At 36.0% G+C, this 25,283-nt stretch overlaps 1 protein-coding gene across 14 annotated transcripts in view; it reads left to right on the forward strand.

The window, feature by feature from the left end:
- Positions 1-22,320, forward strand: part of LOC105736854 (uncharacterized) — a 108,484-nt gene extending 86,164 nt beyond the window's left edge. For 10 of the 14 annotated variants that reach the window (XR_015292656.1, XR_015292655.1, XR_015292654.1 and 7 more), the window contains one exon: positions 21,749-22,320. Coding sequence is in view for 2 of the 14 variants with exons in the window: in XM_086910458.1 (XP_086766584.1) it covers positions 21,974-22,180 (207 nt within the window). In the remaining 12 variants the exon portion in view is untranslated. Of the gene's footprint in view, positions 1-3,681; positions 4,753-4,913; positions 5,325-5,387; positions 5,645-21,748 lie in introns of those variants that run through there. The other 4 variants (XM_086910458.1, XM_086910461.1, XR_015292661.1 and 1 more) reach the window with 3 other exon arrangements.
- The last annotated feature ends 2,963 nt before the right edge of the window (positions 22,321-25,283 follow it).

A 25,283-nucleotide genomic window follows, 5' to 3' on the forward strand; every position in this document is an offset into this window, starting at 1 on the left:
GAGAGCGTATGTCATACTCCATCGTTTTTTTATGCAATTCGATTTCGTTTTTATTACGGGGGATAATATTTTTTTGGATATTTTTTCCTTTCCTCTCCGATAAATTGATTTGTTATTAAAAGATTATATTTATTCAGATATATTATTAGAAATTCTTTTTTTTTTTTTATGAATCTTCCTTTTTTTTTTTTTTTTTTTGGAAAATATTTACAGTTTCGTATGGAAAATCTTAATGTTGTGAAAATTATATACAAGATTTTACAAATAAGATATATAGAAGGAAGTTTCTTTTTTTTGAAATAGAAAATCATTTGTACTTTTCGTTAATTCGTCGTATCGATCGTATCGAAATTTCAGGAGGATCATTATAGTCATAATAAAATGATCTATGATGTGACAAATATAAAACTTATCAACCCAATGCCATCCAATATTGCTTGATACTTTTCGATCAACGAGCTTCATTCTCATAATGATTCGTCCCTCGAAATTACACAATTACGCCAAATAAGTGAGCAATAATATATATATATATATATATAGATAAAACATCCTAAAATGCCACTTGACCTAATTAGAAAGATACCATCGCCTTGAATTCTTGTTCTCCAGATATTCATCAAAGAAGAGTTCCAAAAATTTTCGCGCAAACATTGTACTTATCCATTTTTGCCTTAAAGAAAAATAATAATTACAATTGTAACAACTTGGTATTGCAAAAGCAATAGAAACGTTTAATTAGTAAAAAAAATTAATACGAAAACCTTAAGTCTCATCTCAGCCCAGGATTTATATTTTTAAGAAAACTTCGATACGATCAATCGAGAAACATCACTATCGATAAAACATTATCTTCGATATAAACTTCAATAGAAATCATCCGTATTAAAAAATTCGATATCGAAATTGAAAATATCGGAAGATTGAAATGACGGAAAATTAATTTCTCGGCCAGGCGTCGTAAATTATCTGTCTGTACGAAGAATCTAGAAAAAGAAAAAAAAAAAAAAAAAAAGAAGAAGAAAAGCCAATTATGTCCTCGTCCAATCGATGCAATTGCAGATAACAAATTTTTCCAGAATAAATTTCGAAATTCGCTCGAAAAATTTCGTGTTACATCATCGTGTTGTGCGCCCCACGTGTGAACCAATAATATAAACATCGAGCGTTCTCCATTCCAACGGAACCGTTTTTATTACCACCGTTCTTCATGTCTGAGCGTATATAATATAAACGGGCCGTTTACACGTTTTCCTGAGGTGAGATTCCCTCACGAACCCGAAGTTGAAATACTAAAACTGTCGCAAGGACGTCGAAACAGTACAGTTCGGGTTCCTCGTGCGTGGCCGGCCTTCGTCTCGAAACTTCTGGCCGAAAAGATCGAAGCACATCGGAACAAGAGAGTCTATACATAATGCTGACATAATATGCGGCCGAAAAATAAAATTCCATGGCCTCCCGGTGGCCTCGACGGGCCACAAAGAATCCTGTTGGAACGTGGCGAGCTGCGGATATTAGTATCGATGGGTCAGATAATCTGGAGGCAGTTATGACTCTGAGAGGAGATAATATCTTGGATGGGTGACGCGTTGGTGAATTGGTGGAACGATCGAGATCTTTCGTAGATCTTTGTTTCTGACTGTATATGATAATTTTTATATATATATATATATATATTTTATATTTATACAAATCATATAAATATAAAAATATCACATACAGTCAGAAACAAAGATCTACGAAAGATCTCGATCGTTCCACCAATTTTTAATTAGTATTATTCAGCATATAGAATAAAGTTTATTTTTTTGAGAAGTTTGAATTTCATCTTGGTCTCGTCTTTCTAGAGACAATTATCAGATGCTTGTGTAAATTTATAATACGAAATTCACGTATAAATTTACTTTTATTTTCGTTAATACGATTATTACAATCGTGTCACATTTTCGTTCGTGCTCCATTCTCGATCAATCCTTAACATTGTCACGAGCCAGTTACACGATTAAGAGGATTAAGAAAAGTCGAGTTAACCTTAAAAATCTGTCCTACATCCAAGCAACCTATTATACCGCCATATTGCTTCTCTTACGAGCAACCGTGGTAAGCACCATTTTCGCGAAATAACAGGGAGACATTTCAATTGGTGGACCTTACGTTATCTATAATTCCAGCTTAATAACCCCTCCCCTCCCCGATCTCTTCTTTCTTCTTTTCGCCTCTTTCGTCGAGCTTATTCGGACCTCTGCTTATAGGTGAGCACTCGCGTTGTATCCAATGGCGTTGTTCGAGGTTATGATCGAACGAGGCGAGCGGATCTCGTACTTGAACTCCTTATCGCGATAACACGAGTCGTTATCAGAGATCTGGATAGAAGTCGCGATGTGTTTGAAAATGACGCGGTCAAACGCGGAGAATCGTGGAGAAAACGTATCGGTGTTGGAAATTATCGCGGCTTATTAACGTCGAAGGTTTCTTGAACTTAAGTATTAAGAGTATGTGTGCGCGTACAACGTATTACTTTGTATAAAGTTGTCTCTCCGGGATCGATGTTGGGAATTATACTGCGTAGTAATGCGTTATCGAGGCGAGTGTAGAATTTCCAACGATGGAAAGTAAATTTTCTTTTGATTTTTATATTTTGCGAATTTATAGTAATTGGTTTGGTTGGTATTCGTATCGAGGAAAGGATCGATTTAAATTTCGAAACATTGCAGGAATTTTTCCAAATATCTTTTATTATTATTTAATTGCATTGTAATCGATGGTTTTGAATTATCGAATGGAACCGATGGAGAGAGAGAGAGAGAGAGAGAGAGAGAGAGAGAGAAATACGTAATATAATATATTCATTTGTGTCGTATTATATTTAATATGCAAAAAAAGGCGTATGGAAAATATTTGCATAAAGATTCGCAATCTACTGATAAATAACACACGTACACAAGAGAGGTTGTTGTGATAATATTCAAAGCGTTATTTTGTATCTATTTTACGAGTAGTAATTAAAAATATAATAATAATCATAAGGATTATTATTTAACGTATACACACACGGGAACAAAATATAATGGAACGTAACATTCAATAACGTCTATTATGAATTTTATCTTTACGAAATAACGAGGCTTCGTAAATTTTTCCATTATATTATAAATACATTGTTGTTATTATGTCACCTTTACATATATACATATTCCATTAGTGTAGCATATTTTGCTTAATTTATCTCGCTAATGAGTAAAAAAGAAAAAGAAAAAAAAAAAAGAAGAAGAAGAAAATAAATAAATAAATAATTAAACAAATTGGAGTTGCGCAAAAATATTTTTGCGCAACGGTGGCGAAACGAAATTCAATTCTCGATTTTGAAAAATTATTATCCCACGGCGAAAAATGAGACGAATTATCCGTAACGTGGAATATCTCGCGCCTCGTGAAAAAATTACTCGTTCGAAACTCTTGAAGTCATCTGTAAAATTCATTGAGAATTTTGTGATAACGGCTCGAAACAGCGATAAATCAACGACAAGGTCGCGCATACTTATCCTTCGAATTCTACGATAAACTGATATTTTTCGTTCGTGGAAAGAGGAGAGGAGGGAGGGAGAGAGAGAGGGGGGGGGAGGGGAAGGTTCTGTTACATCAAGGTTAACGGTTGATAAAATAGATCTAATGTCGTTCTAGGAAAAACCGAAACTGGATGGACTTTGAGAAGGCGCCACGCGTTCGTCTTTTTGACTCATGTTTCCTCGAACCACAGAGAAACCGGAGGAGCTCTACGTGCTCCGTTCGTGTTTGAAAACGAAGAAGAAATCGAAATGCCATTCGAAATTTTTCCTTCCCCCTTCCTTTCCGTGTTGGATTTTCCCTTTGATTTTTTTTTTTTTTTCTTTCCGTTTCGTCCTTGTGCAGATCCTCTTCGACCCTTTTCGAGCAAGGGTCGTATTTAAACATCTAATCTAACCTCACTTGATTCATTTCTAATATAAAAATTAGTTCTTGCTTCTCATTCGCTCGTATCACTTTTTCTCTTCTTAACTTTCTAATATCGTTATTCTCCATTGAGAATTTTGTTTCGAATGAATCGGACCGATATAAGAGTCGGATGCTTTTAATTTCTCGCTTTTTTTTTTACCAAATCATAGATTTCGTAAATATACACGTGATATGCATACAATGAGAGAGAGATATTCTTTGATGAGAGAATATTTTCTCTTACGTAGATGATCGCACCACACTCGACGGAAGCGTGTTTGCGATCGTGTCAGGCAAAGAACTTCCGCTTGACCTTACGATCACGATCAGACCGACCTTTGATTATGAAAAAGCGAATGACTATGCAGAAAGGACGTCACGTTCGAGTTATTACGTCATTGAACGTTTCTCTCGTGACTTTTATATAAAGAAAAGAAAAGGAAGGAAGAAGGGAGGAAGTTCTTTCTTTGTACGCGTAGAAAACAATTTTGCGCTTGATTTTTAACGAAAACTGGTACTAGGATTGGAAACGTTTTCAAAAGCTCGCCAAGCTCTTGCTTTGCTGTTGCTGTAAATCATTCTCACGTATCGTATTCCGTTGACGATTTGCTTACACGCACGGAAATAAGCCGGCTCTATATCGTCGCCGACGATATAAATTCTCCGTCCTTTTGAATCATTTTTAAGATCGTGTATCCGATATAACAAATACAAGTTGCTGATACGCTTGCCTTAAAATACGTCAAACGGAAACTTCTACCTAAGTTGGAAGTGTATCAGGTATTAACATTATCCAAACAAAATCTACAACGATATTTTCTTATTTCAATTGTTAATAGATAAAAATATACATTTTTGAAATTTTTCTTTCTTTTTTTTTTTTTTTGGAAAGGAAAATAGATTTTATCGAAAATCATACTACTATATTTAATTTTTCACAGAAAAAAATTAGATTTTCCGTATCAAGCTTCTTCGTATTCTTCATCTCTTGCTCTTCCTCTTTCTCTGTTTTCCTCGAACAAACGTGTATTTGGAGAATTCGATAATTGTGAAATTCGAGAAATCGAGAAACATTAGAATCTGAAGAAGTGAACGATCGATTCAAATTAATTCAAGGGGGACGAAGGGACGTGAGAAACCTGTTCGCATGAGAACGAACTGTAAAACGTGACGCAAATCTGTGGCGGAAGTCGTGTTGTGACGTAACGGGACGTGGAAGCAGAAGGAAACGGATGTCTGTTACGTTTCCGTATTTCCGTGCAAAATCTAAAGAATGCGAAAACAAACGGAATGGCCTCTTTTGTAACCAAGCCGAATGCAATTTTTTGGACAGGAAAAGGGACAGGAGGAATGTAAGTTTCGTTTGTACGAAAATGGTTTTATGAAGGATTGACACTTTTTTTTTTTTTTTACAGGGAAGCTGGATCGATTGAGAATGAGGATTAGAAAGGATTGCGTGATATAACTATATGAAAAAAATTATTAACACAAGAATTATTTAAGAATTATTTTATTCAAAGATGTTTTTATATTTCAATTTCTTTCTTAATATTTTTTTTCATATCGTGCAAAATTATTACGATCGAATCATAATTAAATTTCTCGTTAAAAAGTTTCCGATCGAAATATCATGAAAAATAAACGAGATGACTCCAGATGATCAAATTTCTAAATTCCACTTACTTATTAAACAAAAATTATTACGATCAAACTTCTTCCCTAGACAATTTTCAACAATTTTACTAAAAACGAATCAAATGTTCAATCAGCTATACATCACATATGAACGTATAAACTTTTTTGATATTCAACAAAGATACGTAAATCACGCTTGCTCGTTACATTTTTTTTTTTTTTTGCTCTCATTTCATTGACGTCTCTCTCACAATTAAAATCATTACATCGATCGAATTTCACGAATCGAATCAAATCACGAAACTTATCTCACATTCTTCTTAACAAATTTTCATTGTTCAATAAAAATCGAAATCAAACGAGATGAATTTTTCCCGTCCTCAACGAAACTACGAAACCGCCCTTAGCTCGTTACATTTTTATTTCTTTTTTCTCTCTTATTTCTTTCGCATCTCTTACGTAAAATTGTCACAACGATCGAATTTCACGTTAACAGGTTAAACGGTGGCTGATTGGCGCGTTTACCTTCCTCGTCGTCGGATTCGTCGCAATGTCTCTCGAACAATCGCAGCGGCCTTGTCCTTGGGCATAATCTTTCCTCGTTATCGGACGACGACGAGGTCGCGTCGGGCTACCAGCGATTAGCGCGACACCGCATGCGTCAGCCTTCCTTTTATATTCGTGAATAATAATAAGCACGTTTCTTTGCTTCGACGCGGCGGCGTGTCTCCTCGATCCCTCCGGTTCCGTAAATCGCCACTTTTGCGGAACGAAGGTCGTCCCATCGATCGGAAATCACGACCTTTGCGTTCTCGTTCGAATGGATTTGGATTTTTTTGCTTTCTCTTTTTTTTTTTTCTTTCTTTTTTTTTTTTTACTTTTTATCTTTTGGAATTTGGACAAAAAAAGGAGGAATCGAAGGAATTAAAGGAAGAGTGGAAGTATGAATTTTGGTATGGAGTGAATTATTTAAGTATGTAGGTAGGATTATTTTTTTTTTTTTTTTTTTTTTGGAATTTGGAGGAAAGGAAGGTTAAAGGATCGAAGGAATTAAAGAAAGAGTGGTATGAATTGTTTAAGTATGTAGGTAAGATTATTTTTTTTTTTTTTTTTTTGGAATTTGGAGGAAGGGAAGGCTAAAGGATCGAAGGAATTAAAGGAAGAGTGGTATGAATTTTGGTATGGAGTGAATTATTTAAGTACGTAGGTAAGGTGATTATTTTTATTCTTACTTTTTTTCTTTTTGGAATTTTAAAGGCTTGGATTGAAGGAATGGAGGAGAGAGGATTACATACAATTGAATGGCTAGAGAAAAATGTTAGAGTTTTTTTAAAGCTTTGTGGGAAAGGAAGAATAAACTGTGCGATTTATCGTAATAATTCTGCTTCTGACTGAAAATTTTCTAGAACTATCGAACCTTGCCTTTTTTCGTTAAAATGCGAAATTTTCGAATAACGTTGTTACATTTTCAGTGACGTTATTTTATACTTTTTGCGCGAATTATTTATATGTAAAAATAAAAAAATCGATTATGTAAGACAAGTCGCATGATTGCTAATTATGATTTGATTATGAAGAAAAATTAACAGACTAGTAAAGAAAAAAAAAAAGAATTCTGCTAAACGATGAACAGATGAACCTCGTCGAACGATAAAATATATACCAATTTTCTCTTTTTTCGAAGGAAAGAACTTCTTTTTTTTTTTTTTTTTTTTAAAAAAGAATTTAATAATCGATGAAATATAATCTTTTTTTTTTTTTACTTTACTTCGAGATAGCAAAACTCGATAAGCTGTTTCTCAAAAATGTTGTTCTCTGGGTATTTACAGCCTCACTATCACTGATCAAAAGAAAAAGAAAAAAAAGAAGAAGAAGAAGAACGTACAAAAGAATAAAAAGAAACGCACGAATACATATTCATTCTCAAATAAAAAACTAATCTCGTAGACTATTATTTTCTCATTAAAAATACACGCGATATTTGTATATCGTTAAAATTGTTACGTCATTGTTCACCTTGTGTATAATTTCAAAGTAAAAATCGTTCTTTTTGACCCCTTTTAAATTTATACTTGGAATATATCTTTTCTTTTTTTTTTTTTTTTTTCCTATACGCAAAAGCTAACAAAAAATAAAGAAGAAAAAGAAGAAGAAGAATTACATTATTCCGGATCGTGAATAATTTCCAAGTTGGCATTGTTTTCGTCTGGTTTCGCTTATATATAATCACACACCAGCTGTGGTGTTTCGTTATGGATTTAATCGAATTTCCTTTCCTTCGAGCGCGAGGGAAGAGAGGAGAAGGAAGAAGAGAGCTTTACCGAATCAAGGTCTAATTCTACGAAATCGACGTATCGAGGTTGACGTTGCTCTTCCATCCGCTTTGTAAACAACGCCACGGATGTTTTAAGTATTATTATTTTTAACAATCGTCCTTTCCATTGTTGAAGAAAAAAAAAAAAAGAAGAAAACGTGAAAATTGGATGATCGAACGGAATCGATAATGTTCGATTGTTTCGCGAACACCATCGTTATTTCTTTCTTTCTTTTTTTTTTTTTTTTTTTTTTTTAACAAACAATCGACGAAATCGTTGCCTCGACGAATATATTACGAACGAGACGTCCTTATTTCTTCGTGCGTAGTGAAATTTAAACTTATTACTCGAATTAAGGAAACGATAATAAAATTATTTGTCGAGTACAGTAATGCTGTAACTGGTATCTTGCTGTAAGAAAAATATTTATTACAAAGTCAAGAGAGGCTACATTAGAATGTATGATTTTATTTTTATTAAAGGAAGAGAAACAAGTATAGAAAATTTATTTAAACGATTTACACCGTGCATCCAATCCGTAATTATATTATATATATAAATTTGAAAAAAATTTCATCCCACTTAGGCAGATTTCAAATTTCTAATATTTCCTTTCTTCAAACACGATTCTCACACGCGTGAGAATAAACATATATTCTCCGCATTTCTACAAATAAACAAATCCTAAATATACCGAATCATTTTCTCTTACTTTCAATGCAAAACTAAGCGAAGCCCCTGTTGGCAACCGCGATACGTGAAATATAGGCTGCCGAATCGTTCAAAAGCAAAGAATAACACCGAATTGCACGCCATTGCGCCATTTCGATCACGAAATTAGAATGGGGCTTCGAAACTTGAACTTCGACCCTTCGTCGAAAAACGAAGTTGCGACACGATTGGGATCGACACGAAACACGTCGAATACAATACGCGTGATATCGTCGATCCCGTAAGCGAGACGAACTCTCGTGACGTCAATGTATTTTCCAGCCGTTGCTTATTTTACGTTGCGGAATATATTGCGCGTGAACAGAGAGGAGAAAAAGAAAGAAAAAAAGAAAAGAAGAAGAAAGACAAAATGCCACGTGGATTATGCAATTGAAAGAATCTTCTCTATCGGTTCACGATATTATATTTGAAGAAATATCGAACGAGCTTAAAGGTGTATCGTGTACATTATCCTTTATTATGGAAGATGTTGAATATTAATTCCAACAATTTTTGTCTTCGTGACGAAAGTTCGACGCGAGCGAAAAATTTAGAGCTCTTGATTCCATCCATTTCTGACGTGGAAAATTAATTAAAGCTTTTCTTGGGGGGGGGGGGCGAAAATTTATCCGAATAAAACAAGGAATTAATAATCGTGATAAAAAAAAAAAAGAAAAAAATTGTTAGAATATGCTGAAACTGAAGATAAAAAAAATCAGCAAAAAATAGAAAAATATGGAAAAATATCGCCGGAACAACTTTTTTTTTTCTTTCTTTTTTTTTTTTTTTTTTTTTCTTCACTTTGAGAGAAACCAAGGCGGAAAAAAGAATTTGCAACAGGCGAATTCCGTGGACTGGATATCCTCGAAGCCTTTTTAATCGTCGGCTAATCGTCGTCCGGCAGGTGAGTCATCGTTCTGCATTCGTTCCATCGGTCAAGCCTGGAGGTGACCCCGTGGAGAGATCTCTCCTCGGTTGACCCACGAAAAAAACGCCGGAAGTCCGCCACGTGATCCATTCCAGCTCTCCAAAACTCGCCTAAACGGCCGCTAGTCCTCGAACAAATCGTCCTTGGACCTGTCTAGACCCCAGTCTTCGAGAATTTAATTACCTTGTATTTTAATCTTTTCAAATTTCTTAAATTTTTTTCTATTCTCACAAAGTGTGAAGTGGATTTTCTGGAATTTCTCTTTTTTTTTTTTTTTTTGAAAAATATTTTCCTTCATCATCTATATACGTATTTTATTTTTTGGTTTTTTGATTCGAGAATATTTAAGACGATCAAGATGCTTTGAGGAAAGCATTTGTTGGCCACGTTTGTCTCTCTTTTTGATCGCCGGTGAGTCAAAATTGTTGTCCCATCTACTTGTCTCTTCCTAAAAATACTACTACCTTAAGCTTATCGCCTTAGTCACAAACTTTTGGCGCTGCGTAATAAGATCGTGCGTTATCGTCGGGCTTCTGGCGATTTTTATCGAATTCATGGCCGATTTTTGTTTACGCTAAACGGATGACTGCGCGTTTCTCTCGTATCTTCTTATTTGCGTTACTACGAAGTTTGCTCGAGCTTCGTACGCGAAATTATCTTTAGCTACGAAGTTATCCAAAGAAGAAAATTTTCATATCGTCTCATATTGTCTTTTACTCTTTCACATATATATTACAATTATTAAATAGAATTCGCCTTACTGATAAAACACTGCATCCATCACCGATAATGATCGACAATGAATTTTAATCTTATTACATCACCCTCGAGGACCAATTTTGTATGATCCCGTTTCTATCGATCCTATACCTCTTAACTTAATCACCATGCACTGTCGTTCCGTTTCAAAAATCTCAAAATTAATTATCAAATAGCTCCGCTTTTTTAAGAATCGAAAGATGATGCAAAATGATAGACCAAAAAAGAATCTATAACGAATCGATAGCACATCGTCTTTCCCATATAATTTCGAACGATGGCCTCGAAAGATCCGGATGCCTTAGCCACGCGAATCAAGAGAGATCGATCTGATCACTCGACGAAAGGGGGCGAGTGTACGATACGCCATCATCGCGCGCTTCAACGCCGGTTCCACGTCCGCCTTTGCGATCCGTCGCGCAAAGATATACAAGGGGAGGGGAGAGGTAGGATGGAGTGGAGGATGCGACCTTGCGCGATTCCAACGATCCGACTAATAATAATACTAAATCGTTTCGCAAATACCGCAACACGGAGTTTCATCGTTCTTTCGTTCCTCCTTCCGCTTCTTCTGTTTCCTCGTATCCGTCTCATTACATATCGTACATACTTTTCTTTTTTCTTTTAATTTTTCCTTCCTTTCTCGCTTTATATTGTATTTTTTTCTCTTTTTCCATTTGTGATTACGAAGTTTTTCAATTATTTCTAAAATTATTGTGCATGAAGATTGTATGCAAGTTAAAATATTATATATTTTGTAATAATATTTTAATAGCAGCCAAGAGAAACATTTCTCCCGTCACAAAGTTGTTCGATTCATTCCTTTTCTATCGTTCCATTTCTGAAACGTTTGATTCGAAGCCAAGATTTTGCAGTAGATTTTGCGAGGTCGAAGGTGTCGTGCGACAGCCGTGTGTGCACCTCTGTGCTATGCACTTTCCACTTAACACTCGCTAGAATCCATTTTCCCCATCCGCTCGCTTATTTCACTTCGGTTCGTTCACCAGTCTGCACACTTCCTTCCCTTTTCACTTGGATCTCTTCCCATCGACCCATCATCTTTCTTTTGTGCGCTCTTTGAGACGAGAATAATTTCGAACGAGGATTATTTCGAATTAATCGGAATGGAGTTTTGTTGCGAGACTTGATTTGATTCTGATTGTTTTTTTATCTCGAGTATTTTCCTTTTCTTGAAAGTATTTTTCTCAAGTGAAAGTAATTTCCACTCTCAAATGTTTAGAGATATGATAGCTCGTTTACGTCCTCGATCTTAAATGAGATCCAACCTGTGTGTTCATCGAATGTTTTTTTTTTTCTTTTTCTTTTTTTTTTACAATTTCATTATATAATTGTTATCTCTCAATTCGATCATAATTTCTTTGGCTATCGAATAAATGAAATTGATTATCGAATTAAGCAATTGGACGATTATTTAACCACTGACCATGATAGTTAGATCACACATTACTTGTTTAATAATCGATAATCTTTACCGATACATCCCATTCTAAATCATTTTTAATACACAGTATTTATGTATTCGATAATTTTCAACGATCTTCATATCGTTAAATTTTAATCTATCATATTCTAAAATACTTTGTAATCAAATTATAAAACTTATTTATAATTTATCGTATTATCATTAATAACTTTTATCCCCTCGAGAACTCGATCTAATGGAAAAGTATCTTTCAAATATTCGTGTAAAAAAAAAAAAAGAAAGAAATATATATAAAATAAAATCTAATAACTTTTCTTGCCAACTCGTGGAACAAAAGAAAATGTCCCCTTTGATTAAACGAAACGATTTGTTATTGCTAAAAATTCGGCAAGAAAGATGTTTTATCACGTAAAACATTTCTGCACGTTGCTTTCGCGATGTGACACGTGCCAGTCGTGTCGATCATTTTGTCATTCAAGGACGGTGATAGCAATTTTGTTTCCTAGAACGTGAGGGGTATCGCTGATAACGAGCTGACACGAGGTGACCGGTTTTATCGGTTTTCTTCGCAGAATCAACCCCTCCCCTGTCCGCCATTGAAAAAGGATGCTTTGGCGGATGGCAGCTATCAACTAGCTATCTATTTTTACTCTGGTAATCGTAAACTTTGTTTAAAAAAAACGACGATTGAGCTCGTGTTACGTTTGCCATTACGTCTGATCAGCATCTTCTTCGATATTTCTTTTTCTAATCGTTTACTTTGCCAGATTCGTTAGAGAATTTTCAGGTGAACACTTAGGCGAAAAAAAGTTTAGCTTATACGATCGATATCAGATAATCAAATAATTTTTTCAGCGAGAGGAATAATAACTCGTATTTGTAAAAATGTTCAAATCCGATATACTTCGATACCCTTTGAATCAGCGAATTTTCATTACACTCTTTCTCATTCTTCGTAATTTTAAAAAACAATCGTAAAAATATTTGAGCACGCATCCTCAATTTTATTCGAACCTTTTATTTGTTGTTGAAAAATAAACAGAATCGAATTTGACAGCGTTTATGTTTATACACACGAAAGTTTATCGAAAGTTTATTATTTCGTGTGACGGTCGCATTAAGGGGATCGGATATAGATCTTTGGCGACGTTTCCGGAAGAGTGACGGTTCCGTTAGAATGCAACGAACTGCACACGGGTAACTGTAAAGGACTCGGCTATACTAACCTGTTGCGGAAGCCAGCACACGTTACGTCACGAGCGTAATAACGACGTTTATTAATAACGACTCCCTCTAAACAGTCCATGCTGGCCTGTGTTTGTACACTTGGATTTACACACGCTTTCATCCGCAGTTGAAATAAATTTTCTATTTAAGGAAATTATTCGAAATGGGTGTTAACAGTAGCATCAACGGTAGATGGAAAAATTTGTTAAAATTTGTTAACCGCAGGATAAAATAATGATACGTTTATTCGTGAATCGAAATTGAAATAAAATTTCGCAACGTTTTAAACGATTATTGGCAATAATGAAAATAAAAAGGATACACGTTTTGATATCATATTTTCATCATCTCAGAATTAAAAGTATTAAATTGAATTGAATTTTTATTTTTTCAATTCTGTTCAAACCTTATTTTATTAACATGACACCAGAGTCTAATTACCAGAGTCAAAACGAAAATAAAATATCTACTTTGAGATTCGATATTCCAAAAAAAAAAAAAAAAAAAAATATCTGCTATAATATCGCGATACGTTTATTAAATCAGTAATCGGTAAACACACGTGTTTCGCGGGATCGAATAGGGAGGACAAGGTAACGGTATCGCGTTTGAATAAAATATAAAAATTTCGCGCTTTTTCGTACTTTCGTATATTTTTAAATATACACGCGTACAGGCGTGTGTATTCGAGCGATTAATTCCTCCTCGGGTCATCTGCATATTCATGAGAGCGAGATCGCGCGGCTAAGTGTTTCCCACGTAAATCTTATTTCTTAATTGGCTCGTGATCACGATTTCGTTCCCAGTGTAAAAGCACGCATGCACGCGTTATTGCTCGCGGCTTATCTACGCGCGTTTGAAGGATAAAGGAACGGGCAACATTTACGCCCCAACTTCCTATCTACGATTCTGATCCAAATATTTGTTCCCAATAAAACTTTTTGGACACGCGATTCTCACCGCCTCCTTTCTTGTTTTAATTCCGTATTTATCCTTTTTTTTCCTCTTGGTATTTTTTTTTTTTTTTAGATTTATGTAAGATTTTAATTTTAATTTTTTTGAGGTTATGTTTACATAACTCTTCCGTTCTAAACAAATCGATGGTAACTTTATGAAGATTATGAAGAGAATAAGATGAGAAATTATTTCGATTGAAATGATTATGAATGTTGTATGAATGCTGAAAAAGGGGGGTATGAATATTATAATTTATTCTTGATTTATTTTCGTGTTGAGGGAAGAATTTATAATTTTGGCGCCAAAACGCACGATTGACTTTCCTTTCTCGAAACTAAATTATTCATCTCGATGAATTGATAATTTCGGCGTGGATCGTTTGGTATCATTGTTCATCGAATCGAAAAATAATTTTTCAAAGGAAGGAAGTGTAGGAGGAAATGTTTCGAATGAAGGAGGCAATCGAATCGATTTACAGTGTTGAGACCAGTGGAAAGAACCAAGTTTTGTTTTCAAAACATCAGATATCAAAATACGTTCGCTACTACGCATATCAATGATCGTAACGGCATAGATAATCACATATTCTTTCGCAACGTAATGCCTTATCAGAAGTTAATTACAGCTCGCGACACGTTATGTTTGTCCCTGACTGATAGAGAAGAAAGGAAGAACATTATATACTATTGTATCTTATTACTGTCAACCGATATTGTTTCTTTCTGGTAATGTGAAATATTATTTATTACAAAAAAAAAAAAAAAAAAATAGTTGAATGATAAAAAAAAACGAACGTCGTAAATGACAGAATATCGTACAAATTATTCCAAAAAAAAAAAAAAAAAAAAAAAAAAAATTATCAAAGAATTTGAATATCTTGCTTCTCGAATTCTTTAAATAGAAAATATTATATATTCTATTTTCTCGATATCTTTTTCGATTTTTGAAGCTTAATATTTTTTTTACCATTCAAAACTTTACTTTTTTTTTACTCTCCCAAAATTGGATAAAATAAATTTTATTGGATTCATAAATTCAAATCGATAGATAGAAGAATCACATCATAACATTAATTTATATTTTTCTTGAAGATAAAGGAGAGAGACGGTACGTATATATTCTTCGACTCGACTAATAAAACGATTTCAATCCGATTCCAATCCAGTTCTATTTCATTGCAGATTTCGCGCGCTGTCATAATCGCTGATACATCGCCAAAAAAAAGAAAAAAATCCCTTTGCACAGTTTCGATCATAGCCAACGACCTTGAACTTCGTATGGACGACTCGGTCATTCTGGACATTGCAAAGCCGGTCTTATCCGCTCGGCATATAAATTACGTTATTTTTGCCGCGTTCCGCGTTCGAGCTCGTTCATAAGACGATTAAGTGGACAGAGAGAGAGAAAGAGAGAGAGAGAGAGAGAGAGAGAGAGAGGTAATGATAAGAAGAGAAAAATAATGGAAAAGACGGAAAGAGATACAGTTCTGAAAAATAATTAATAATCGAATCACGTATGGCTCTCACGTGAAATTATGACCGGATTGGCCTTGAACCGAGTCAAACTGGCTTCCTTTTGAGATAGAGATTCTTCGAATTTATTTATTCTTCGAATTTGCTCTTTTTTTTTTTTTTTTTTTCATACAAAATCTCGCATTTTTATTATATATATATATATATATATATATATATATATATATATATATATCATATATCTTTTTTAAAATTATTTTTCTGATACGAATGATCCTCTGTAATCCAATTTTATCTTTACTTCTGGGGGGAAAAATTATAGATAAATTTTAATCAATAAGTTTTATATAAATTTTACTTTGACGCGGGAAATAGAAATTGCTGATTATTATTATTATTTTTTTTTTTTAAACAGACTCGGGTAAACAGATGATTCAATGGAAAAATCAAAGATCAATAGGGTATTAATTTTAAAATATAAATTTTCACTTTAGAGATCTTAGAATCGATAGAATTATTTCGACAAACTTGTTGAAATATAACGTTCCATTACATTATTAATTTTCGAAATTTAAGTTAATCTCCCTTTTTTTTTTTTTTTTCGTCTATTCATCTATCACTCGCTATTATAATGTATCGTACAAACGATTTTATTATAATAAATTATTTTTATCCAAATTTATCCAAATGGAATTTTACCGTGGATAATTCTAAATGTATATTTTACATTTTACATCGTTTAATGAATACAATCATCAAAAGAAAAATTCGATATGGTCCGCAAGTGTAGACCTTGAATCATGATCCCATTACGAAATAGTGTCTGACAGTTTTTTTCCATTTGATTAGAAATCTCGTTTAAACGCCGGTCATCGCCGATATTATTACGGGAAGTTCCTCGGCCTCTGGTTATTTTCGGGCTCGAGCGATGTTAATGGACGATGGTATGGAGATGAAAAAAAAATTCCTTTCGAAAATTCATTCCTTTTAACCGTGGCTAATTTTCGAGTAAAAATTACATAAAGATATCTCTGGATGGTATTTAACCAAGGATTTTAATTTTAATTTTATATCGTTTAATTATTCGTTCTAAATTAATTGCGATTTTGAAAGTAAAAAGTAAGGAGGCAACAGTAGGAAATAGTCATACTTGGAGAGATTAGAAATTGTTCCAAATCTTTCTGATTGATGAAATAATTCGAAATATTCTTCGCGGGTAGCGTTGAAAGCGTATGATTTAAAATTAGCGTAAGGAATATCGTGTGATAAGGAACGTATATCTGATATAATCGTGAAATTAATATAAAGAAGTGTCTCGATAATATTTCGATAATTTGCAATATGATCGAGCTCAATTGTAGATACAGTGTTTCGATTCAAATGGAAATATGATAATAATATTTTCGAAATTCAGTTCGGTATAATTGAAACAGAGTTAATAATTATGTCGATAATATTTATGTCCATTTTTACAGTCGCTTTACAATCCATTATCCAAAGCGATAAATAATAAGTTTACAGCTGATCATTAAATGTAAAATTCACAATTGTTAAAATACTCGCTTGTTAACAGTATAATGATCATCGCTCGTTTATAATTATTTATCGTCAACACTGCTTACATAATAATTATAATAATCAAAAAGACGAGAAGTTCAAAATGTTATAACAATCGTGTTATTTCATATTCGTTTAACCATCCGATTAATCAATCGTTCGAATAACTTATCCAACGACCATCTTTCCCGATTTATATACTTTCACGCAACATTCGTCACACAATCGAATCGATAAATCTTTATTTCAATTTTCAGAAGCGTTTTTTCTACAAAAAGAAAACATTATTTACTTTCACTTCTTATTAATACATATCCAAAATCACAATATCACAAAGTTCTCCATTTACAATCTTCAATCTAAGTGAAAAATTTAATTGCAAATTCATGCGCGAGAAAGAGAGAGAGAAAGGGAGAAATCACGCCTCCTGTTCATCGCGAAAATCGGTTTGCCAAGTCGCTTTGCGTGGCAACGACGCACCCGATCGATCCATCCGATCGATAAAGCTAAATAACATCGGATGGAATTATGTGCAAAGAGGCCCACGACCGTTTCGAATATCCGTGGCCGGTGTCACGCAGTGTCAGTGTTGGCGGCCGTGGAAATAACAGGAAATCGGACACTGACTATCGCCGTTACAGAGACTTCAGTTTGGTAATTGCGACACCGTTCGACACGATAACGTGGACGACAGGTGATTACGAGTATCAGGTGTCTTTACACATCCGTTGTTTGCGGTGTGACACCGCTCGTTCTTTCTTGCGAACAGAGCGCAATGGAAATCTTCTTTCCTTCCGAATGAAACATTTCCACGGGTGAGGATCTCTTTGTTGTTGAGCGGAAAGAGAAAGAGAGAAAATATATTTCGAAGGAAGATGAAGGTGATTTCAAAAAAGAATTAAAGAAGATTCATTGGAATAATTTTTATTGATACAGACGTTAAACGTTATGAATTGTTAAAGAGAGTTAAGTTGATGGTTAAAATTGGAAGGGGAGAAAAAAGGAGGAGGATAAATTTTCGATAGGGTTTCCAAGTACTCTTGATGAACGGCATGCGGCTTTGTGCAACTTGTTCAAGTGGTTCACACGAGCCGAGGGCTATTCTTGAGCAAGATTTCGATAGTGGGCGAACGTGATAATTGAAAGGGTACATTTTAAACTGGTCCTGCCTTCCATGACTCAATCCGACCTGTCTGCATTCTTCGTCCAGTCGAAATCCCAAACGATCCAAATATCCCAACATCCCGCTTCCATTTAACACATTTTACACCGAAGAATAGGGACGAAGTAACGGTAAAATTAAATTTTATCAAAATTCTTCAACAATCCAATTATTTACAATATCGTCACAAATGCAACAATATACATATTATAAATTTTTTTACATAAATTTTGTGCTTTTTACAATCGAAGTCAAGATCCTCCAGCAACCCTCAATTCCTCCCCCCTCAATTCTCACGACCACGAGATCCAAGCCAATCGCTGGCGAGGCGAGCACGTGCCTGGTATCGTCCAGAAGCTTCGTAGGAAAGGATTGACCTCGATGCCCGGCCCCTGAGTAATCACGGCCGTCTCCTTTGGTGAACCGAACTTTTTTTTTTCACAGATGCACGCTTCCTCCTCCTCCAATACTTCAATACTTCTCTCTCTCTCTCTCTCTCTCTCTCTCTCGATCAGTGTTCCAGGCCGAGAGAGTAGAAGCTGGGAAGAGAGGACGGGCTGTGTCAACGGCCTGGCCACTATTCAGCGCAAGTGCGGCTTGCTTGGTCAGCCGATGGGCGCGGGCGTCGCGACGAGAGGGTGGCAGAGGTCGTTGCCACGAGCCTTCTCTCCTCTTCCTCTTCTTCTTCTTCTTCTTCGTACGTGGATCCCTCCTCGTGCTCGATGATCGTATTGTTTCGCGCTCCTTTTACCCCTTTTGTCGATCGAGAGTTGAACTTGACAGGCGCGACCGAGTCCTTCGATTCGATCTTTGACACTGCTTCTTCGATTCACGCGGATGGATAGGGTTAAACCACGGGTTTTTCCATTTTTGGTAATGATATATTTGATGTTTCAATTTTGTGGATGCTGAAGTTGATGTTGACAGGCATATGGAACCGAGTATTTGGATTTGATGTTGTTTTTTTTTTATTATTGACGTGGATAGGGTTGAGTTAGAGGTTTTTTTTTTTTTGATTTTTGTAGCATATTGTTTTATTATATATTATTGTATTATTGGAGAGATAGGCAATTTTATTATAAATTAGATAGACTTTAATAACAAGTCATCACGAATAATTCAACGATTTTGAGGTTAGGTTCGTCCTTCATTTCGCTTAGATAAGAGAGAGATAAGTCGCAGTAATTTTACTCACTCGCGCAACATTTATTATTTATACCAAGATACAAATCGGATATCAAAGTTTCAATTTCAACTTGTTCACGATGTTGCGTAGAAAAGTGTTTTTTACTGTGAATCACAATTTAAATTTTAATAACAAGTCGTCAACGAATGCAATCCGTACGATTTTGAGGTTAGGCTGTGTCCTCCGTTTTACCTAGATAAGAGATACGTCGCAGTAATTTTGCCAACTCGCGCAACATTTATTATTTACCCACCAAGATATCAATCAGATTTCAATTTCAACTTCTTCTGTTTCGCTGCATCATTTCCACCTTATTATAAATTCCACGAGTTTCTCGGTGACGCAATTCTCACGTTCGCGTTATTAACGGTGAGCAGAAGGCCGTGAGATGGAAAAAAAAAAAAAGAAAAAGAAAAAAAGCTCGAGAGTTGGACGAGGTCGTTGCCACCACCTCGAATCAAACTCGAGTAATTCAACTCTCTTCTCGCCCCTTTTCTCGCTCGCCTTTTTTTTTTTTTTTTTTTTTTTTTCGTTTCTTTTTCACGTTGAATTAATTAAACGTTTCCCTTATCCCCGCGTGTTTCAATTTCGCCACTTTCTAAACTGAAACTCGCGAAGGGGGAAAGAAATACGGAATAGGAGAAAGCAAACACGTTGGACGCAGGGAATGGAACCTTTGGTCTTTCACGTGGCGTGATGCATCGCTACTCTGCGGGCGAGTTTTTCTCCAATTGTTCCGGATTGAAAGGTTACTTTGGGATACAACGTGATGGAAATTGCAGGTATGTAAGGTTGTTGCTCCTCGTGATTTCCCTCGCGGCTTTGCATTCCAGGGGGTTGGAAAGTGTGGACGTGAAATTAAACGTTATTTCGTGGCCAGAAATCGGATTGATATTCTTATTTCCCTTTAACGATCGAATCCATTCATTTCTCCATATTTACCACCCTTCTATCAACATTTCATTTACTTTAATCAGTACACCAATCGAAGACACGTTGAATAAAAAATCACCCGTGTACATCAAGTTCAATATTACAATCTTATTTCCAAAAAATCGTAATCTTTTCCTCGTCTCGATCTGTTAAAACGAATAACAAATTATTCTTCCATTCCGACTTTTATTTTATCCATTATTCTTGTTCGAATAAGCACGGAAATTTACAATATTTACACTTTTTCCTTTTCTTCTTTTTTTTTTTTCGTACACGATCGAACGTGGATCGATGGAGGGCGGGCCAGTCGTTAACACGGATCACAGATCGGGTTGGTCACGGGTCAAAGGTTCGACGGTCCTGTGAACGCGGCATAACCGGCGTCCCGCCACGAGCGGGCTCGAGCAGGCGCAAATGTGACCTAATACGGGGGCAGTCACCTCTGCCTCGTTCCGTACCGGCTTGATCGCGAACGGGGTTCTATTTGTATCTCGTATTACGATCCCGAACATCCATTTTCACGACACCTCGCGAGAGAATCTCCTTCCTCCAATCGGTTCCCCCTTGGAAAATTCACGAAATTCGTTCGAAGATTTTCGTGAATCGAGGCACTTTTTAAATAATTAAATCGACGATTTTGTTTTGGATGGTGAGAGAGAGAGAGAGAGAGAGAGAGAGAGAGAGAGAGAGAGAGAGAGAGAGAGAGAGAGAAAGTAATTGTTTCTCTCGAGGATTATTTTAGGATTATTGGAATCGTTGGATTTTTGGAATTTTTGGAAGAAGAGTTGGAGGTCGATCGGGGGCACGTTTGTTTGGGGTGAGGGAATTATCATAGGAGGGGGGACCAGGGAATTCCGTCAGTCGCGAATCGGCACTCATGCGAATAAGACGCGTATGTTTCTATCTATCGTGTTTGCTTGTCGTCACAAACTTTGCTCGTTTCGATTTTTATTAATCTTATGTTATCCTGTTTAAAATTAATCGAACTTCGCTCAATTTAGTGGCATTATTTAAAAAAATTTTACGAAGCAAGATGGAATTTAAACATTGTGATCGAATGGATCGAATATACACGCACTATGATGAAAAATATTCAATTTCGTATTATTTTATTAATAAATTTAAAAAACAGTGACTAAGTCTAAATAATTCTGTTACAATTCCTTTAAAAATGAATCCATTTTAATTTCACTTTCCCTCTCGCGCGTCCCTTACCCATCGTAAATTCTTCTTCGAATCCATCGCATCCTAACCTAAAAATGGACCCGAATCATCATCATCATCGTTGGTAAGTAAAACGCGTGTGTGCGTGTGTGCATTCTTGAGGATACACGACGTCGATTTTCGATCGGGCATTCGATACACTTGTGGTTTCAATTAGGATAGGCGAACATGACGTTGTACGTGTGACACGATTCGAAGGAGATATCACGTGATTTTTCTTCCTTCTTTTCCTTTTTTCTTACTCTGTTTTTTCTTCTTTTACAGAGAGAGAGAGAGAGAGAGAGAAAGACCCATTTGTCGATTGAACCGCGACGAGCACTCGCAATTATACGGTCTGCCGTTCGAAAACGAGTTGCCAGTTCGTTCACCGCGCACCGGCACTCTATGGCCCTCTATTTCCTCTCCTTCCACGTCTCTGTCTCACGCGCCGCGCCACTCGCGCCGACGGCCAAACCGGGGTACTTAACATACTGCTCTCGATACATTTTTAGGCGCGCTGCTCTCGAACGTTATTTTACGACGAGATGATGGTCGTAAAGGGGGCGTGCGAGCAGCATGCGCCAGCCACGCGCGTTTCTCGACCCTTGTTCCACGGAAATCGATGGAATTTTTTCCTCGTGAGGAGCAATTTTGGCCGGGAAAGATGGATGGATGGACGGCCGCTCGCCGCTTTTTTTCGATCGAACGATCGAAAGTGAATGATGGAGCTTTCGCCAATTAATAAGAAGAGGAGATTTTAAACGTGGCACGACCATTGAGAAACGTAATATATATATATATATATATACACAAGAATGTATGTATTTAATTGTACAAATAAATTCGATTAGAAATAAAACGATTTTTTTTTTCCACAATCCCCATTTTACAATCCCTTCTCTCCTTCTCACAGTTTCGAATTTCGAAATTGATAAGAAAGAAAGATTATCTGCCAACAGGGCGTGCCAAAAAAGAAAAAAAGGTCGATCCTCCCAAGGATTTACGGGGTGGCGCAATTAGACGGATTAAAAGCGCGAGGGAGGATAAATAAAATCGGGGAAGGGTCGCGACGAGGAGAGGGGAGGGGAGCGTGTACAAGGCAGAGTGCAGAAGCGTTCCAGGGTGCAACGACCGCGCCAGTCCGCGGATTCCGAGCAAGGAACTCGTCAAAGGCACGAGGAGTTTTCGTGCGGATCCACGCGCGATCGAGATTGTATCTCGTCTCTCGAATAGGAAACGTTTTTTAATAAATTTAGAATTATTGGATCGAATCGGAATCGTGTAACTCTTTCTCGTTTTCGACTCGATTGAATTTAGAACTTTATGATCATTTATTTTGAGATATTGAATAAATTTTATTCAAGTTCAGATTCATTATATTCGGCTGGAAATGCATTCTTTTTTTTTTTTTTTTTTTTTTATTTCTTTTTTAAATATGCGATGATATTGAAATATACAGGGAAGAGAGAGAGAGAGAGAGATCTAACAAAATAAAAATTCGTTGCATTTATCTTATCTCGCGAGACTTGCTTGCAAACCGTTTTGCACGAATTTCGTATATTCTTCTCGTCCATCTATATTTTCGATTCGATTTATCTGCGTGACCCGAAAGGAGACGTCTCTCTTTTCACTGGTCGCCAGTCGTCCGGAAATTGGACCACGGTAACGACACGGAATTTCTCGCGTAGTATCGCGAGCGTAATCGCGAGGAGGCGCGTGACGCTTGGTAGCTTGGATTCGAACGCGAGCGAAACCGTGTCGGTCGTTGAACCTGGCGGCTCGGACGCGATGTAAACTACGCTTCCATCCATTACGCTTCCACGGTGAGAGTCCTCTCTTCCCGTATCACTCTATCTCTTATTCGTCTTCTCTCTTCCTTTTCGTCCCTTTTCTTCATTTTTTTTTCCTTTCTCGCCTTCCTTTATTTTCCTTCCCCTTTTCCTTACTTTCTCGTCTTCTTTTTTCTCTCTCTCTCTCTCTCTCTCGTTTCTTTGTTTCGTACATCTCGTGCTTCGCGATGAGAATCTTTTTCGATATGTCTCTTCTCATTTTTTTCTTTCTCCCCTCTCTTGCTTTCACAGTTCCTTGCCTTTTTTCCTTTCTCTCTCGTTTTTGTTTCCCCCCCTTCTTCTTTGTCACGGACATGCATGCTTCGAGAGTCTTCTCTTTCTGTATTTTTCCTTCTTTTACTTGTTCCTTCCTTTGCTGTTTTTGAAACATTTTTCCCTCTTATCCTTTTCCTCTGTTTCCTTTCCTTTGTTTCTTTCAACTTTTTTTCTATTTCCATATTTTTTCCTTTTTCTCTCACCTCTTTTCACTCCTTCTCAACCTTTCGCCTTTTCTCTTTCTTTCTTTTTTTTTTTTTCGCCTTTCATTTCCTTATTTTATCTCTAGCTTCATTTTTCTTCGTGAATTTCATTCGAACAGGGTCGACACATCCCACGTGTATAACCCGTATCTCGTAATGTTTGCGGGGGAAAAAATCATGGTAAAATCTAGTTCATGCTCCGCTTCTCCTCGCTTCGTCCTCTTTTTTTTCTTTTTCGTTTATTCGTCTGTTACCTAAGCATCTGTCTCGTCGAAACATACGATAGAGATATATTGTAAAAAGGGGAAATTCCGATTCAAGAATTTCAATATATAAGCAGCGGTAATGAAGATTCCAGGATCAGAATCGCAATTCGCAACGCGAAAGCGAGGCAAAGCTCCATCGTGACTACATTTCGGGGTGACGAAAATATACCAGTTAAGGAGCACGGTCAACGACCCTACGAGGCTTCCACCATAGCGCTCTCCACGATCTGTTTCCGGAAACCGAAGACGATTAATAAAACGACAGACGATAAAATATTCCGTAAATTAGACCACCTTATTCCCGATAATTTTTCCAGACGATCGTAAATCGTGCCGCAAAATAGACAGATTAATGCTCATGATTATCTCTTATCCTGTTCAACTCGTTCCTGCACTATACGAAATGTCCATTTTGAAATAAAATAAATACATCAATCTTTCTAGAATTTCCATCCTCGTTATTTTATTAATTTATTTAAAACAATTAGTTCGATAATTTTTAATCAGATATCTGATATAATTTCGAATCTTCTTTTTGTAAGAATAATAAAGATTGACCAGAAAAAACCACTATAAAAAGACAGATGCTTCCACTATAAAAGGTAGATATAAAAGAGGTAAGTACTACTAGAATTAAGTAAACTGTTGAAAAAACAAATTAAAAAAAACAAAAAAAGGGAAACCTAAAAGAGTAAGTATAAGGTAAGTATGCAAAAGGTAAGTACTTAACAGACAAATATATATATAATTATATTAACAATTACATAAGAATAAATTTCACGTGCCATCTTCTCACAGTTCATATTCTCCTAATGAAAAGTCGAAATTTTGGCCAAAAATTTGCCAAGGAACGAATTTTTGAAAAATTTCTCGTGCCACCTCCTCACAGTTCATATTCTCCTAATGAAAAGTCGAAATTTTGGCCAAAAATTTGTCAAAGAACGACTGTTTTAAAAATTTCACGTGCCACCTCCTTGTAGTTCATATTCTCCTAATGAAAAGTCGAAATTTTGGCCAAAAATTTGCCAAGGAACGAATTTTTGAAAAATTTCTCGTGCCACCTCCTCACAGTTCATATTCTCCTAATGAAAAGTCGAAATTTTGGCCAAAAATTTGCCAAGGAACGAATTTTTGAAAAATTTCACGTGCCACCTCCTCACAGTTCATATTCTCCTAATGAAAAGTCGAAATTTTGGCCAAAAATTTGCCAAGGAACGAATTTTTGAAAAATTTCACGTGCCACCTCCT

This window comes from Apis florea, unplaced genomic scaffold (genome assembly GCF_048593485.1).
Source record: "Apis florea isolate Af1SG1 unplaced genomic scaffold, ASM4859348v1 contig_3184_pilon, whole genome shotgun sequence".
NCBI lineage: Eukaryota > Metazoa > Arthropoda > Insecta > Hymenoptera > Apidae > Apis > Apis florea.